Genomic DNA, 17,115 nt, shown 5'->3' with positions numbered 1-17,115 from the left:
ATTATTTTTCAGTTTTTTACCTATTCTAGTGAAGGTATTACCTTTTTTGAAAAATATGTATAAAATTGTATCAAAAAACGAAAAAAAAAAAAACGAAAAAATGCGGTTTTTATTTTTAAAGGTGCGTTTCACCAATTTTAAAAATTTGAAAAAATTCTGGGTTAAATATTATGCAAAAATACACGTTATATATTTTTTTCGTGAAAACGAATGTCTTAGTTATTTTTTTATACTCATTTAAAATATTAAAATCGTTCTAAAATTTAAATCTTCCGCCAAAAATTAAAAAAAAAAAAATTTCGGACAGAACTTTTTAAAGTTTATAACTTTTTTATTTAAAGTTTTTCGCTAGTTCTCGATGCGGCTGAGATAAAAAATAAAAACTTAAAAAGCCTAATTAGGCTCTAGGTGGGTCACATGACCTCCTAGGGGGCTAAAAATTTCAGAAAGTTAGTTTCACTATATGTATATGCTAAACGGTGACCTATATGGAATTCGAATCGAGTTGGGGGCACTTTTCATCATCTTACTCGGCTAGGCCCTTTATATGAAATCCTTATTTTTCTTTATGAAAAATAGTTATTTTGGTTAAACATACAAATGTATTTCAAAGTAGAAAACGAGGTTAGTAAAAAAAATCGAAATAAATTTTTTTACTTGCTTAAATAATCCAACTTCAGAAAGCAAGATCCTACTACATAAAATAGAAAACTGGGTACACTTAATTATTTAATGAAAGTTATTACCGACTGTATAAACAAAATATGAAAATACAAAGTTCTATCCTACACACTATCGTAATTATAAATCTATGAAAATACAAAGTTTTCTCAACACACATAAATAAACCCAAAAAAAGCCGAGAATCAAAGATAGCTAACTACACTAACCATAGACAAAGGAAAATAAGGATTTCATATAAATTAGGGTTAAATTAAAATGTACTTACGATAAAATTGGAAACTCCAGATAGACCAGGGCGCATCTGTAAAAATATTAGTACATTTGGACGTTGAGAGGTGACTCAAATTTTTTTGCAGAAATTGCTTGAAAATAACTCAAATAATAATATTTGAGTTATCCTCCCTCTCAAAAAGGTCCGGAATATTGTTTAAATAATTAAAATGTCAAAAAATGAAGGAAAAATTCGATTTTTTTCTTCGTTTTTTGATTATAACTTTAAAAGTATTCATTTCCGAGAAAAGTTGTACTAACATAAAAGTTGCGTAATTAAATTTCCTACAATATAAAATTGGTTAAAAATTAAAAACATAGTCACCCTTGTTGCAAAATAGCAATAATTGCGAAAAAATCATACAAAAACAAGTATTCGCATTTTACGTTTTTCAACCATTTATGCTACACTTAGGACCATCATATTTCACCCAGAAAAACATTATGATACAGTAAAACAATACTGTAAATTTCATTAAGATCGGTTAAGTAGATTTTGCAAAATAAATTTTGCAATCCAGCTTTCGCAAAAAAAAAATCATTTTTTCAAAATGTTACAGGACTGAAAATAAAGCAGATAGCAAGTTAAAATTTTTTTTGCGTATAGAAGTGTACTGTAAATTTCATTTGCAATTTGCAAAATTAAAATCGATTAACTACCACGGCGTCAGGAATTTTTTTAAATAAACATTAATTATTGGTGCTACGCGCAGGACAGCGGATAGTTTTCTCTGATTGGGCATTCCAATGACCTTTGATAATGATTGATACATTTTAATTTTTATTACATTTCGATATAAATAAATAAATTTGTTTATTGCAAAATAAAAACACATACTCTATCTTTTGAAATAATACTTTTTTAGCAAAAACTTTCTTTCATATATTTTAACTTAGAGAATAAAAGTTTATTATTTTTAAACATATGCAATTGTTTAAACAATATTTCACAAACAATAATGAAATTAGTTTGATATTTGTGGAATTAAAATATTAAAATACAACAAAATATAGAGTAAGAAAATAATATATTAGATAAAGATTGGAAGCAATTTTGGTGGAAATCAACTTGTGTGAATCGAACACCGCTGTCCTGCGCGTAGCACCAAAAATTAATGTTTATTTAAAAAATTTCCTGACGCCGTGGTAATTAATCGATTTTAATTTTGCAAATTGCAAATGAAAAGTACAGTACACTTCTATAAGCAAAAAAACTTCAACTTGCTATCTGCTTTAATTTTAGTCCTGCAACATTTAAAAAAAATGAATTTTTTTTGCGAAAGCTGGATTGCAAAATTTATTTTGCAAAATCTATTAAACCAATCTTAATGAAATTTGCAGCGTTGTTTTACTATATCATAGAGTTTTTCTGTGTAAAATATGAAGGTCCTAAGTGTAGCGTAAATGGTTGAAAAACGTAAAATGCGAATACTTGTTTTTGCATGGTTTTTTCGCAATTATTGCTATTTTGCAACAAGGGTGACTAGTTTGTAAATTTTTAACCAATTCTTTGTTGTAGGAAATTTAATTACGCAACTTTTATGTCAGTACAAGTTTTCTCAGAAATGAATAGTTTTAAAGTTATAATCAAAAAACCAATAAAAAAATCGAATTTTTCCTTCATATTTTGACATTTTGATTATTTAAACAATGTTCCGGACAATTTTGAGTGGGAGGATAACTCAAATATTATTATTTGATTTATTTTCAAATAATTTCTGCAAAAAAATTTGAGTCACCTCTCAACGTCCAAATGTACTAATATTTTTACAGATGCGCCCTGGTCTACACACCCTGAGGAATATTCATGGGATTTATAAAATACTGAAATTAAAACCCAACGATAGCCTCAGATTTTCTTAAAATTTTGTTTTTTGATTCGTTCGCTTATGTTGGATAATAAAAAAAAATACAGGGTGTTTCTAAACAAGTGCGATACAATTTAAGAGGTAATTCTGCATAAAAAATAATGACAGTTTGCTTTATAAACATATGTCCGCAAATGCTTCGTTTCCGAGATACGGGATGTTGATTTTTTTCTTACAAGCTGATGATTTATTTATTGCTCTAAAACCGGTTGAGCTATGCAGATGAAATTTGATAGGTTTTAAGAGACAGTTATTGCGCATTTTTTGACGTGCAATTAGGAATTTCATATTCTCCACTGGCGTGCATACGGGTAATATGACTGGTAATATTACCCGTATGCAAGCCAATGGTGAATATAAAATTCTTAATTGTATGTCAAAAAATGTGCAATAACTACCCCTTAAAACCTGCCAAATTTCATTTGCATATCTGTACCGGTTTTTAGAACAATAAATAAATCGTCAGTTTGTAAGAAAAAAATTCAATATCCCGTATCTCGGAAACATAAAATTTGCGGACATATGTTTATAAAGCAAACGGTCATTATTTTTCATGCAGAATCACTCCTTGAAGTTTGTTACACTTATTTAGAAACACCCTGCATTGATGAAGAACATGGCTAGTTGTTAAAGTACCTAACTTTTTTATTATCCAACATAATATTCCACAGGGTGTGATGAAATTTGAAAAAAAAAACACACAGTTTGATTGGTACACCCGGTATACAATATGGCAATTTACCTATCTAGCAGCAATATTATTACAGCGATATTGTTAAAGAATAAGGCTACAATATATTAAAAAAATCGCTTAAATCGGACAACAGGTTTAGGAAATTCGAGACATCAAAAATGGCCCATTTTGCGGGGTGCCCGTTTTTCGTGCCGGTCAGTGTATGTTTGTAAGTCTTCACCTTCACCAAATTCCACTTAGAGTGATGTGGCTTTTATAATATAGGTAGTATTCGAATCATCATTGTCATTTTTTTCCTGCAACATTTTCACCCGAAATTACTGCGAATTGCAACAAGTTTTCCAACTCGGGGATTTGTAAGTCTATTCCTCTTTTTTGAGTGTATGTGTTCAAATGATGACCAATTTCTTTCAAATCCAGAGGAAGTTGGTACCAACTGAAGCAAACGTACAGCAACAGGTTGCAAGGGCTGGTTAAGGCAAAGACCTTGCTACCACACTAATGATTGGCAGTCTATTTTTTCTGCAACTTTCCATAAAAGAGATCTTGAGAAAAATCCTGTTTTTGATGATTATTTTGTACTTAATGATAACATTATATGTAGTTATATTACATTAAATAAATAGCAAACATACATTTTTCCGATTCGAACCGGATTTTTTGAAAAAAACAGGTTTTTCCATCGATTAAAAAAACCGTTTTTTTAAACACTACTGTATAATAATGCCCATATTTATTTTTGTATTTATATTTCAGGGACAGCATGTATACTGGCCAACTTCGGTTTGAATTAAGAACACATTCTGCCCAAGCAGAAGGAAACGTGCACAGCCTGTTTTCATACGAAAAAAGATTGTTCTAACAATTCCAATAATCTTCCATAGGTTTCAAACTACATTTTGTACAACAAATTATACGGAGGAGAAAGATTCCTCATTATATTACTTTATCTTGTTAAGTATTTTATATTAGAATATGATTAATTATAGTAAATTACAATTTTTAGGTGAATTTCAGAGTCTGAATAACTGTTGAGTCTGTTTTTCAGTATAGAACTTGAGCCCACACTTAAAAAAATATTACCTTCCACATGAGACTCTTTTTATTGTTATCCATGTCCAGTTGGACAAGTTTTCTATTTAGTTCTAAGCTTTGGTACGTTCGACAACTGGAGTACCCTTAAAAATTTGTGGGACAATATTACCATTAAATTATAAGTATTTTTATCCAACACTCCTGCAAAAAATCATAATTTGACTCCATAGTGTTCCCTCCATTTGGGGGGGGGGGGGGTCACGCATCATAGAGTCATAAAATTTATACCCTCACAGCTGATTTTTGTAGGATTGTTTGATAAAAATAGTTACAATTGACTGGTAATATTGCCCGACAAAATTTTAAGGGTACCGCCCCCCCAAGTACCCAGGTACCGTGTGGGCCCAAGATCTAATAGTGTCATTCATTTTTTAACTTAAGTCTTTCCATAATCCCTTTAAGTTAGTGTTATAAAAGGGTTATTTAAACTACTTATCTAAAATGATTTTGTTGAATAGACACAACTTAGCTGTCAACTTCAAATCAGTACCATTTATTGCAATCATTTATTTAAAAAAAATAAATTTTTCGGTTTATTATTTGTTTACTTTTATTCCATTTTTTCTTTACCAGTTTAATTTTATCTTTTTATCTATTTTGTTTTGGTTCTATTTCTTTATATTGCACCTCCGCTCAAAGAATGTCATAAGTCAAAAAAGCAAAATTTCGAGAAAACGACGTTTAAAGTTTGTCCTACAACATTTTCGGGTTTAATTCAAAAACTATTAAAATTAGAATAATAACTATTGTAGTCAGTTATAATGGTTTTTGAAGCTCTATAAAATAGAGTATTAAGTAGGTACATTAAAAATATTTAAAAAAAAATTTTGAGTTTGAGTGACACTATACAGATAAAATAACGAAAAATTTACGAAATATTATTTATCAAAAGTGACACTTGAAGTACAGAATATACGTGACAGAAATTATTATTATCTGGTTAACAGACTTGTACTTTTTAATGAAGTAACTTTAAATACAAAATACTGCAAAAAGAAAGAAATAAGTGATAAATGTGTCACTTTTCTTGAGCACATACGCAGATTGTTTTGAATAAAGTAATCACATATACTGTCTTAACTCGACAAACGACGCTTTATACACATCTTAGATGGACAAATGCTTTGCACAAGTCGATATGTGACACTGTTTGTGTTCGGTGCGTCGTTGATTTTGGATAATCGTATAATGAAACTAGTGTCATCTAAAGATAAATACTTGACCCACAGACATGCCACTTTGTGAGATAGGAGTTTATAGTTTTATTAAACTGTTGGTGCAATAAAACCGATTTTAAAATTTTTTGAGTTATGACTCGCTGAGCGGAGGTGCGATATTGTTATGAAGCTATTTTCTTGTGGCATCTTAATACATCTTACTATTTTTACTGGGAATGAACCACAATTTTAGTTTTAAATTTATTATTAAATAAAAAATATATATTTAAATTTTATATATTGTTTTTTGAACGATTTCCGAAGTGGAAATCGAAACGTCAAAATAAACATTTTAAACTACAATTGTAGTTAATTTCTCGTAAAAATAGCAAATTCGATTTCTTTATTACATATTTTTAAGTTTTCTTTTATATTATATGGATGGTTTTCGATAACGTTAATTTATATCTTAGTTATAACAATATTGAGCATTTCATAACTATCATCATATTTCATTTTTGTATCAAAGGTGCCACACCTATACCTCCTGTAATAACTTTTTATTTTATCCTTTTTTCGTTATAAGATTATTTTTCTCATACGTCGTAGCTCCTCCATAATTTTTTACTTCAGGGATACCATTATTTTTGTATAATTTGTTCATTTTAGAGATATTTTCGGTCTGAAAATATTAATGTCAGCATTGTATTTTCATTACTAACCACCAGGATTTTGTCAACTCATTACGTAGACATCCAAAGTGTTCTACCCACACTCTTTACATTTTTCTGTACAGACTAAGATCCTGCATTAAATACTGCCCTCTCATCCAGGTTATTTTTCCGCAATACGAAGTGCAGAATATACTTAAACAAACTTATATGGAATCACTATGTGTTTGAAACCTGCAGCCTATAGGTGTAGGTGTAAATATTTTAAAATTGTATAAACATTTTCAGTTTCTTTGCAACACGAAAATCCAGCAGCTGCATAATACTCTGGTTAAATCGGAGAGTGCAGGAAGAGTCTATACCGGTTTCGGAGGTCTTTTCCCCTCATCAGTAGTCCCATATCCTTGCAAAATTGTCCCAATTGCAAAGAAAGAAATGTCACGGATGAACTAGAGCCATCTACCGAAAAACAAAGTTATTTTGTGGCTCAAATTCGATAGATGGCTCAAAAAACAAAGTTACTTTGTTTTTAGGTAGATGGCTGTAGTTCATCCGTGACATTTCTTTCTTTGCAATTCGGAAAGGCCCAAAGTGTGATACCTGGGGAAATCGGAGAGAAGAGGATATGGGACTACTGATAAGGGGGAAAACTAGATAGACTCTTCCTGTACTCTCCGATTTAACCAGAGTATTACGCAGCTGCTGCATTTTCGTGTTGTAAAGAAATTGAAAATGTTTATACATGTTTAATTCATTTACTCTTTTGTAGGAGTATTAAGGAATCTTTCTTGTTGGAACTTTTACCACGCTGAGTAGATGGGTTGTGAATTATTTAAAATTCTCTCATCTTAATTTCCTCGGCATCCTGTATGATTTATAATTTTTGAAAATCTCGGGAAGTTGTAACCAAAGAAAGTATTCCATCTGTTGTCAATCTGGTGGTATGGGAACGATATTTATTGTCGTTTTCTGTGCTACTTCGATTACTTTGCAAATATTTTAGTTGTATATTGGTGTCTTCAACACCAAAACTGAAACATTGGAAATTGGAAAAGTGTGCTATTCGTAAAAAAATCCTTTAATTTTCATCCAACCAACTTTAATAGCTCGCAGCTATGTTGATTTGGTTCTATAACCTGTAGTTAGGCTCCTGAGAGACGCGATGGAAAAAAATTTAATTTATAGGCTATTCCACGAATATACGACTGTTTTGGATTATCGCGACAACGAATATTTTGGTAGCCAACCACGGTACACGTACAGACGGTATGCCGATTTAGGCGCCTAATTCCGTCCGTTTCGCGCACGACGTCAGCTTCGAGGAACCCACACACTTGCCACTTGACTTGCAGATACATTTTTACATGCATTTGTGAAATTCTTTACACCTGATAGTTTTACGGAGCGGAGAATATATTTTGTTACTTTTAATTATTATTAGACATTATTGAACGTATTAATATTTAATTTATTATTTGTATTGTTTTTGGTATCGTGTGGGTCTAGCATAAATTTACAATGCCGAATTGTACCGTATATAATTGCAAGAACTGTAATCATACAAAAGGTACGAAAATAAAATACTTCAGCTTTCCAAAGACAGATAATTTCTCGAAAAAATGGATAATCGCTTGTCACAGAGAAGATAAAATTAATTTAAAAATGTTAAGTTTGGAATTAATTCTAAAATGCATATTTATAAGAAATTGATATAATATCAAAAAAAGTAATAAGAAGATATAAAAAAAGAGCTGTATTAAATAAATATTTATATCTATAATAATATATTTTATGTACCTACCTATAAGTAACTTTAACTTTTTTCAGTAACGATTTGCTCACTACATTTTGAAGAAAAACATTATGAAATTCCTCTGAAACAAAGGCCTTTGAATTACTCTCCAAAGAATGCTCGTCATTTAAAGGCTGATGAATCTCTACAAGGTTCAGTACCTACTCTAAACTTACCTGGAGGCTCATCAAATACTGACCTAAAGCGAAAATCCGAGGAAAGAACACTAAGAATCACAAAAAGACGACGTAGAGAAGAGGTTGAAGATATTATAAAATCATCAAACAGTATTTCAAGTTGTACATTAGCACATAAAAAGAACATAGAAACGTTTACTGAGGAGTCACAGCTTCCAGAATGTGATGAACAATTAATTTCAACATTAATAGAGACATGAATAGAGCCCCTGACTGGATACAAGCTGTCTCTAGAGGTTCTCTTTTACATCCAAATGATGATTTGTGGGAAGTGGCTCTGAAACTGGAGACGGAGTTCCATAAGATGCATGGTAACTCTTTATCTAAAGAGGAAACATTTTTCACAAATTAGCTGATATAACAATGTTACAAATAACAACTACATCAGTGCCTTACGAAGTTGTCCTTTACTTCGCTAAAACTCGAAGTTATATTAGGCTACGAGAGTTAAATAGAAAAATTAGTTTAAAAATGCTCAAAGGAGCCTAGAGAAGAAAATGTCAAAATTAACCAATTTTAAAATATAATAGTATTTTATTTTTTTTTGTTCTCTTGCAATAAATTACAGTGTAACTTCGATAAATCGGATTAATCGGGACCGTGGCCGATCCGGCTTATCGAAAATCCGGGTTAGCCGGAGAATATGGTAAAAATTAATAAAATACTGTATACTTACTGATAAACTCCATTATTGTTGCAAAAATATGAAATACATGTGCACAGTACATCTAAATTACGTACAGTTGTATACAGTATTGTTTCTTCTTCTTCTTTACGTGCCATCTCCGCGACGAAGGTTGGCAATCATCATTGCTATTCTCACTTTCGACACTACAGCCCGAAAGAGTTCAGTTGAGCTGCATCCAAACCATTCTCTGAGATTTCTCAGCCAGGACATTTTTCTCCTACCTTTGCTGCGCCTTCCTTGAATCTTTCCACGGTATTGTTTATTTCTTGGTAAAAAAATTCAGTCAAAGTGAAAAAGTGTTTGTTTTGCCTGATGAAAATCGGTCCGGGTTAGCCTGACAGCCGGACTTCTCTGTTATCAGAGGCCCACTTATCGGGGTTCCACTGTATTCTATAAAATGTCTGCATTTTTTCTTTCCTTGCAATGTTTTCTTTTCTTGAAAATATTTTTTAATAACCTGGCAATTTAAAAGAGAAAACATTTCATGATGTTATTAAGACAATACTGCAAAAAAGTATTTATAGTATTCTTGAATTAACAATCAAGGCTTATTCTTTTTTGTCGTATTTCCTCGAGAATAATTTTCAAATACATTTTTAATGAACAACGTTTAGGTGGACAAATTTTAAATCCCTAGGAATAATAATAGTACATACAACTATTTTATCTTATAATCATTTTTAATCAAAAAATCAGACGCTATCATTTTAAATTCGATAAAACTGGAACGTATCTCCTAAAAATGATATGCATTTACAAATCATTCTCCTCACCAGTGACGTCACAACAGCGAGAGAGATGCGCCTCTGCATACCGTCTGTACGTGTACCGTGGTAGCCAACAGTAGAAGTACGAAAGTAAATTGCTCTAATTATTTTTCCAATAAACAACAATGTAATTTGTAAATTACTTTCCCTATTCATATTTTGCACAGTAAAATATTGGTTGTCGCGATAATTCAAAACAGTGGTATATTCGTGGAATGGGGTATAGCATAAATTCGCTTATAATAATAAAAAATATCAGATGATTCCATATAAGTTTGGTTGAGTGTATTAACATTTATTAATATGTAGCCTGTATGATATAAGAGATAACCATACAAACATTCAAATTTGTTTTATTGTGTTTTGGGTCTTTTAAATTAAAACGGGGAACAGTGATATGAGTCAGATATGAGTGAACAGTGAAGAGTCAGATGAATGAACCCCAGACAACTACACTGGAGTGCAAAATTAACCGGACACCTTAAAAATGGGTCATTTTTGATGTCTCGCATTTCCTAGACTTGTTGTCCGATTTAAATGTTATAGCCTTATTCTTTAACAATATCGCTGTAATAATATTGTTGCTGAACAGGTAAATTTTCACTGTATACCGGGTGTACCAATGAAACTGTTTTTTTTTCTCAAACTTAGCATCACCCTGTGGAATATTCTAGCATGTATAAAATACTCGCATTAAAACCCAACCATAGCCTCATGTTTTTTTAACATTATGTTGTTTGATTCATTCGCTTATGTTGGACCATAAAAAAGTTAGGTACTTAACAATTAGCCATGTTTTTCGTCAATACAGGGTGTTTTTAAATAAATATGGCAAACTTAAAGAGGTAATTCTACATGAAAAAATAATGACAATTTGCTATGTCCTTCGTTTCTGATATAGAGGGTGTTGAAATTTTTCTTACAAATTGACGATTTATTTATTGCTTTAAAACCAGTTGAGATATGCAAATGAAATTTAGTGGGTTTTAAGGCGTAGTTATTTTACATTTTTTGAGATACAAGTAAGAATTTAATATTCACCATTGACGCGCATGCGGGTAATATGAGCCGTCATATTACCCGTATGCGCTCCAATGGTGAATATTAAATTCTTAATTGTATGTCAAGAAATGTACAATAACTACGTCTTAAAACCCACCAAATTTCATTTGCTTATCTCAACCGGTTTTAAAGCAATAAATAAATCGTCAGTTTGTAAGAACAATTTCAACACCCCTATCTCAGAAACGAAGCATTTGCGGACATACCATTTATACAGCAAACTGTCATTATTTTCTCATGCAGAATTACCCCTTAAAGTTTGCCATACGTATTTCAAAACACCCTGTATTGATGAAAATCATGGCTAGTTGTTAAAGTACCTAACTTTTTTATGGTCTAATGTAAGCGAATGAGTCAAAATCTTGAGAAAACATGAGGCTATTGTTGGATTTTAATTTCAGTATTTTATAAATGCTAGAATATTCCACAGGGTGATGCAAACTTTGAGAAAAAAAACACAGTTTGATTGGTACACTCGGTATACAATGAAAATTTAACTGTTTAGTAACAATACTATTACAGCGATATTGTTAAAGAATAAGGCTATAACATATTAAAAGATCACTTAAATCGGAAAACAGGTTTAGGAAATTCGAGACATCAAAAATGACCCATTTTTAAGGTGTCCGGTTAATTTTGCACCCCAGTGTATATGCCCACAGCCCATTTCCACTATATAAAAGATTCCCATACTTGTACTTTGCTAGAAAACACTTTTAACACGTTGACGGACAGAACGTCTATAGACGTCCAATTTCCATTGATGGAATGGGACACAACGTCTATAGACGTTGCATTTTTCCCTATTCTACTATGCAAAATACATAAATAGTGTCACAACACTTGCTTATACATTTGACGCACTGTCTGTCAACGTGTTAAGCAACTGCTAAGCGAAGGAAAGATAGAGGCTAAAAACAAGAAAAATTGAATCTTGACTATCTAACATCTCACCTGATAAAACAATGTAGTGTACAGTGAACGCCTACGCAGAAATGCACAGCACGTTAAAAAGAAGAGTCTGTGAGAGTTGATGACTTGTTGATGAAGAGTTGATGAAAGGATGATACGTGATTTTTTCAAACATCTTTTTTGCTTTTCTTCATTTCTTGATTTTTCTGCATCTCTTGATTTAGCTCCACATCTCAAAGCTGGCAAAGAACAGAGAATACGTAGCATCTTAATACTCTAGTTCTAATTTCTAATCCCAGTTTGCCATTGCATAATACTGTTATGGTGGTTGCGGTAGTTACCCCCGATGATGGGGTTGATTCAGTTGAACACTAATTACCAGACATACTGGGTTGGGATAAAGTATGGAACCAGGCAAATATCTTTGAAACGAAAAGAACAATATTTATGAAACTGTGCATGCAAGTACAGTGACACAAAAAGCATCTGTTGTCATATTTTTTGTTACTATTCCACTTCCCGTTTCACCGGAAATACCCCTAACTTATTTAATTTAAATGGGACACCCTATATATTTTTGCGGATTTTAAAAAAACTTGTTATTTTTAATTCATACATACCAAATTTGGTAGAGAAAATTTGTTAAAAAGTGTCTGTAGATAATTTTTTGTATTAATATAACGTAATAGGAAATAAACGAGTACCATCTATACTGTAGACTAAAATTGTTGTTTACATGCACTGCATGACTTATTTGAATTTAGTATAGTAGATAAAACTGTTACTGAACTAATTGACGGAAATAAAATGTATTAAAAATGGTTCTTTTAAGTGGAAAAGATCGTATTGAAATATTAATGATAATAGGTTATGGTGAATCTTCATTTTTTGGAAATGAATTTTCCAAATCCATGGATTGGACGTAGAGGATTCATAGAGTGGCCCGCTCGTTCTCCGGACCTCAACCCGTTAGATTTTTTTCTTTGGGTTATCTAAAATTACGTGTTTGCGTTAGGCGACCAACATGCTTGCAGGATTTGAGACAAAGAATAATAATTGATGAATGTGAACTAATACGTGGAGAAATCTTGCAAAAAGTGACTCACGAATTTATTTATAGGCTTGCACGTTGTCAGGAGGTGAACAGCAAACATTTTCAATATTTGAAATTTTTTTTTTATTTTTAATATCATTGGTCTTACGTAAATAAATTAACCTATTTTTTAACTGTAAAGAGATTTATTTCTTGTTTTAATAGTTTTTTCTTCCAAACTTGGTATGTATGAATTAAAAATAACAAGTTCTTTTAAAATCTGCAAAAATATACAGGGTGTCCCATTTAAAGTAAATAAGCTATGGAGATTTCCGGTAAAACCGGAAGTGGAGTAGTAAAAAAAAATATGGCATCAGATGCCTTTTGCGTCACTTTACTTGCATGCAAAGTTTCATAAATATTGTTCTTTTCGTTTCAAAGATATTTGCTTGGTTCCATACTTTATCCCAACTCTGTATATTTATTTGCTATCACCAGATATGCCAGTAACGAGTTGACATTGATGTCTAAATAATGAATGATGAATAATGAATAATCTCTGCTTTACTTTCTCCGTATCTATAAATAAATCGTAATTGTTTTGTTATGATTTCATACCTGAATGTGACCATGAAATATTATTAGTACAAAATTGCTGACTCCGTTGTTTTTCAAAACGAGTGGTCTACATTGCAGAAGCAATGTCACCTACTTTACGAAATCAAAACAATGCGTGTAAATAATATTTGTTTGAGACTTTTAAAAACTAAATCGATATGGATTACTCTTATTTTTTTTTAATACTAATATAAATCCTGTACACTGTTTTCATTTTATTGAAGGAAAGAGCGTCGTTTTATTTCGAGTCCGCGGTTGTATTGTTCACTTAGCTCACATCCCAAATACTTGCATCGGGGTACTTTCTCTACTTGTCCTTTAACGTAGATTGTTTCGTTTCAATCTTGTTCTTACTGACAATCATGATTTTTGTTTTTTTTTTGTGTTCAGGGCCATTTCATACCTCTCGCAGTACTGCGTACGCGTAGTGCGATCAACCAAAATGTGCAGCCCTTCTCTGCTGTCCGCAAGGAGTATTGTATCGTCTGCATATCATACCAGAAGAAGAACCATACTTGACACAAATTTTCACTTCGTTTGACCTCGTAGAGGAAGGGGGTTATGACGAAGTGTACAAAGGTACACACAAATACGAAAATAAATAATAATATGTAGTCTCCCGTTTTTATACAGCTAAAGCGACTTTGGGATTATAGCAAGGTAGTCTGCTATATCTAGGGCTTGCGGTATACAAGGAAGGTAACAGGGCCAGTGCTACGCTTCAACCGTCTATTATTACCCTTGGTTTTACCCAAGGTACTCATTTTATTCAGGCTCAGTTTTTTATAAGTTTATAAATAATCATTCAGAAGTTTTCTCATTCATTGTAATAAAAAGAGGTCTTCGTTTACAGAAAAATGTAAGGATTGTTTATGTATGTGTATATTGAAATGTGTTTATAATATTTTAACATTACTCAACAAAATGTCTTAATTATTGGGATAAGATATATTATTAAGTAGTCGTGTATATATTTACCTGTCAGGTTAGATTGGTAAGATTTTATTGTTTGTTATTTTTATATTTGCTATTAAAAAGTGAAGATTGATGCCGTCTTTATATATTACGTTAATCTAATAAGTTTTACTTTTGAGTACTGTTACTTAAGGACTTAGTATTTTTTTTTTAGTTCGTAAAGCATATATATGTTTCTGACAAATTTTTTAATACTTTGGGTTTCAATGTTCTGTGTGTTTCTGTAAATACACATTTTGATTTAAACATTCTGAAATCAGCTTTTGTATTTGATGCACGTCCTACAATCGTCGAACCAGTGAACACTAGCAGCGACCATAGAAATACTTGATGGCTCTCTTTGGAGGTCCCATACGAATGTAAATTTATGTATGTTGTTAACAATGATTAAGCATTAATAAGATTAAACATTAACCTTTAACTACCCGCGCATCAAGTTATAACATAACTACACGCGTGGCGTACTTTGTACGCCACAAGAAAATACACTTAAAAACAGCGGATTTGTTTAATTTTTTTTGAAAAAATACACTTAGTTGTTTGTTATAAACCTTATTCGGCATCAGCGGCATTGGGATTTATAACTGGAATCATGGAATAACTGGATTCCATGATAAATAAAATTACTAATAAAAAATTTTTTAAATGTGATTTTTTACAGGAGAAAAAGTATTGTTTACAAAGAAAAATATATTTTTTGCCATAATGACTAAAAAACAATTAAAATATGTACTTATATTACGACTTATAGTAATATAATCCTGGGGTATATTGTCCACCACCGGAAACAACAAATAATAAAATGTAAATTACGATCTTTCCAGAACGCCGATTATAACGAAACTAAAACAAAATTGTAAAGCAAATTCCAGTGATAGGTTAGAAAAATAAGCAAGGTCAAAAATTAAATTTTTAAATATATTTCCAGTAGAATTCTTATATCTGGCGTACAAAGTACGCCAGCGCGTGTAGTTAAAGGTTAATTATCCTTTAAAATTTAAATCTAAAAATATCTTTCAGGTTCACTCGTGGAGGATTCACCACTAAAACTGGTCACTTGTTCGGTTTTGATCTTTTTTTTTTCTTTTATATAGGCAGTACTGCCTGTTTTTCTTCAACGGTGCCCTTCATTCTGTTCCTAAATTATCATTCCATCTTTTCCTTGGGCGTCCTATACTTCTTATGTCTAATGGTGACTTGTCCCTGGTTATTCTTACTATCCTTGATGCAGACATCCTGCTTATGTGTTCTTTACCCAGGTATTTATATTGTCTACCCCACATATCGTATTATTAGAGGTAAAACTCACTAACTACACTTTTCAGAACGTGGAGAAAAATCGATTTAAAGGTATAAATTGTTTTTTAAATTCACCTGACTTGAATATTGGAATTTTTTAATGCAACTTTAAAGAATAAATAACATGATATTTTAGGCAATATTTCCTCACAGGAACTATGATACAATCATATTAGATCAATTTTTGTACTTAATGAGTTTTTCCGTGAACACAATTTTCTATTGATATCCTATTAGAGGTAAAACTCACTAACTACACTTTGTACTTGAACACAATTATTGGATATTGTTAATGAATTTGTCTCCATAAAATTTCGCTGACTTACAAACAAACGAACTATAAAAAATTATAAGTAATCATTATTTAAAAAATGAACAATAAGTTTTGTTCTTCGAAAATAAATGCAATTCTTTCGGCATTTATGACAGCCACAAAAGTCGCCTGCTTAATTGCAAAATAGATTATGTTACCCTTTATGTAAGCTATCACGGTTATAAAGAAATGTAATCTCATATTTCTTTAATCAATCGCCGAACAAATAATGCACACAAATATAATGTACAGTTTGTACAGTTTCAGCAATACAATGTAACACACAAGTCACCTGCTTAATCGCAAAATAGGTTATGTTATCTAAAGTATTGTTTGAAAGATCACTAAGTACCGATTCGGCATTCCAGATTGTAAGGAAAAACTCACTAAGTGCAATAATAAGTTTTAATGAGCTTTGCCCTGAAACCGAAATTCACACTAATGCACTTAGTGAATTGTACCATAAATTATCTCAGCAATTAGAAGGGTTAGAGCCCCAGGTGACTTCTCCAGAGCTGGGCAGTAGCGCATTGAGTTCAAATTGATGACAATGTCCAAATCTCAAAAAAGTGCACTTAGTGAGTTTTACCTCTAATAGGACGATATGCGTCTGATTTCCTCACTTCTTACCCTGTCCTGTAGTCCTTTTCTATGCAAGATCTTCATTTCATTGGTCTCCAGATGTCTTTGTGTTTTGCTTGTATCTGGTCTTCTTTCGGTCGTGTAAGTCATAACTGGCCTAATAACTGACATATATTTGGGCCTTTGTTTCCACTCTTAGGTGTTTATTTTTCCAAATTGTGTCGTTTAGGCATCCGGCCGTTCTATTGGCTTTAATTATTTGGTCTTTTACCTCTTCTTCGATATTATTGTCGGCTGATTAATTCCCAGGTGTTTGAAAGTCATCACTTTTTGTATAATTTAATTGTCTCCAATTTGCATCTTATTGGTTCTGTGGCTATTACTAAGCTTTTTGTTTTTTTGTGCTGATATTTTCATATTCATTTCTTTTGTGTTAAT

The 17,115-nt window shown here is 31.6% G+C and overlaps 1 protein-coding gene across 1 annotated transcript in view; it reads left to right on the top strand.

The window, feature by feature from the left end:
• Nucleotides 1-14,556, top strand: part of LOC126878712 (inosine-5'-monophosphate dehydrogenase) — a 123,314-nt gene extending 108,758 nt beyond the window's left edge. Inside the window, exon 9 of the mRNA XM_050641577.1 lies at nt 4,273-14,556. Coding sequence (XP_050497534.1) covers nt 4,273-4,378 — 106 coding nt within the window. The 3' untranslated portion in view covers nt 4,379-14,556. The remainder of the gene's footprint in view (nt 1-4,272) is intronic.
• Nucleotides 14,557-17,115: the final 2,559 nt, after the last annotated feature.

The sequence above is a fragment of the Diabrotica virgifera genome, chromosome 10 (assembly GCF_917563875.1).
Source record: "Diabrotica virgifera virgifera chromosome 10, PGI_DIABVI_V3a".
NCBI classification, from domain to species: domain Eukaryota; kingdom Metazoa; phylum Arthropoda; class Insecta; order Coleoptera; family Chrysomelidae; genus Diabrotica; species Diabrotica virgifera.
Note: the sequence above shows the minus strand (reverse complement) of the source record. Positions and strands in the feature narration are given on the sequence as shown.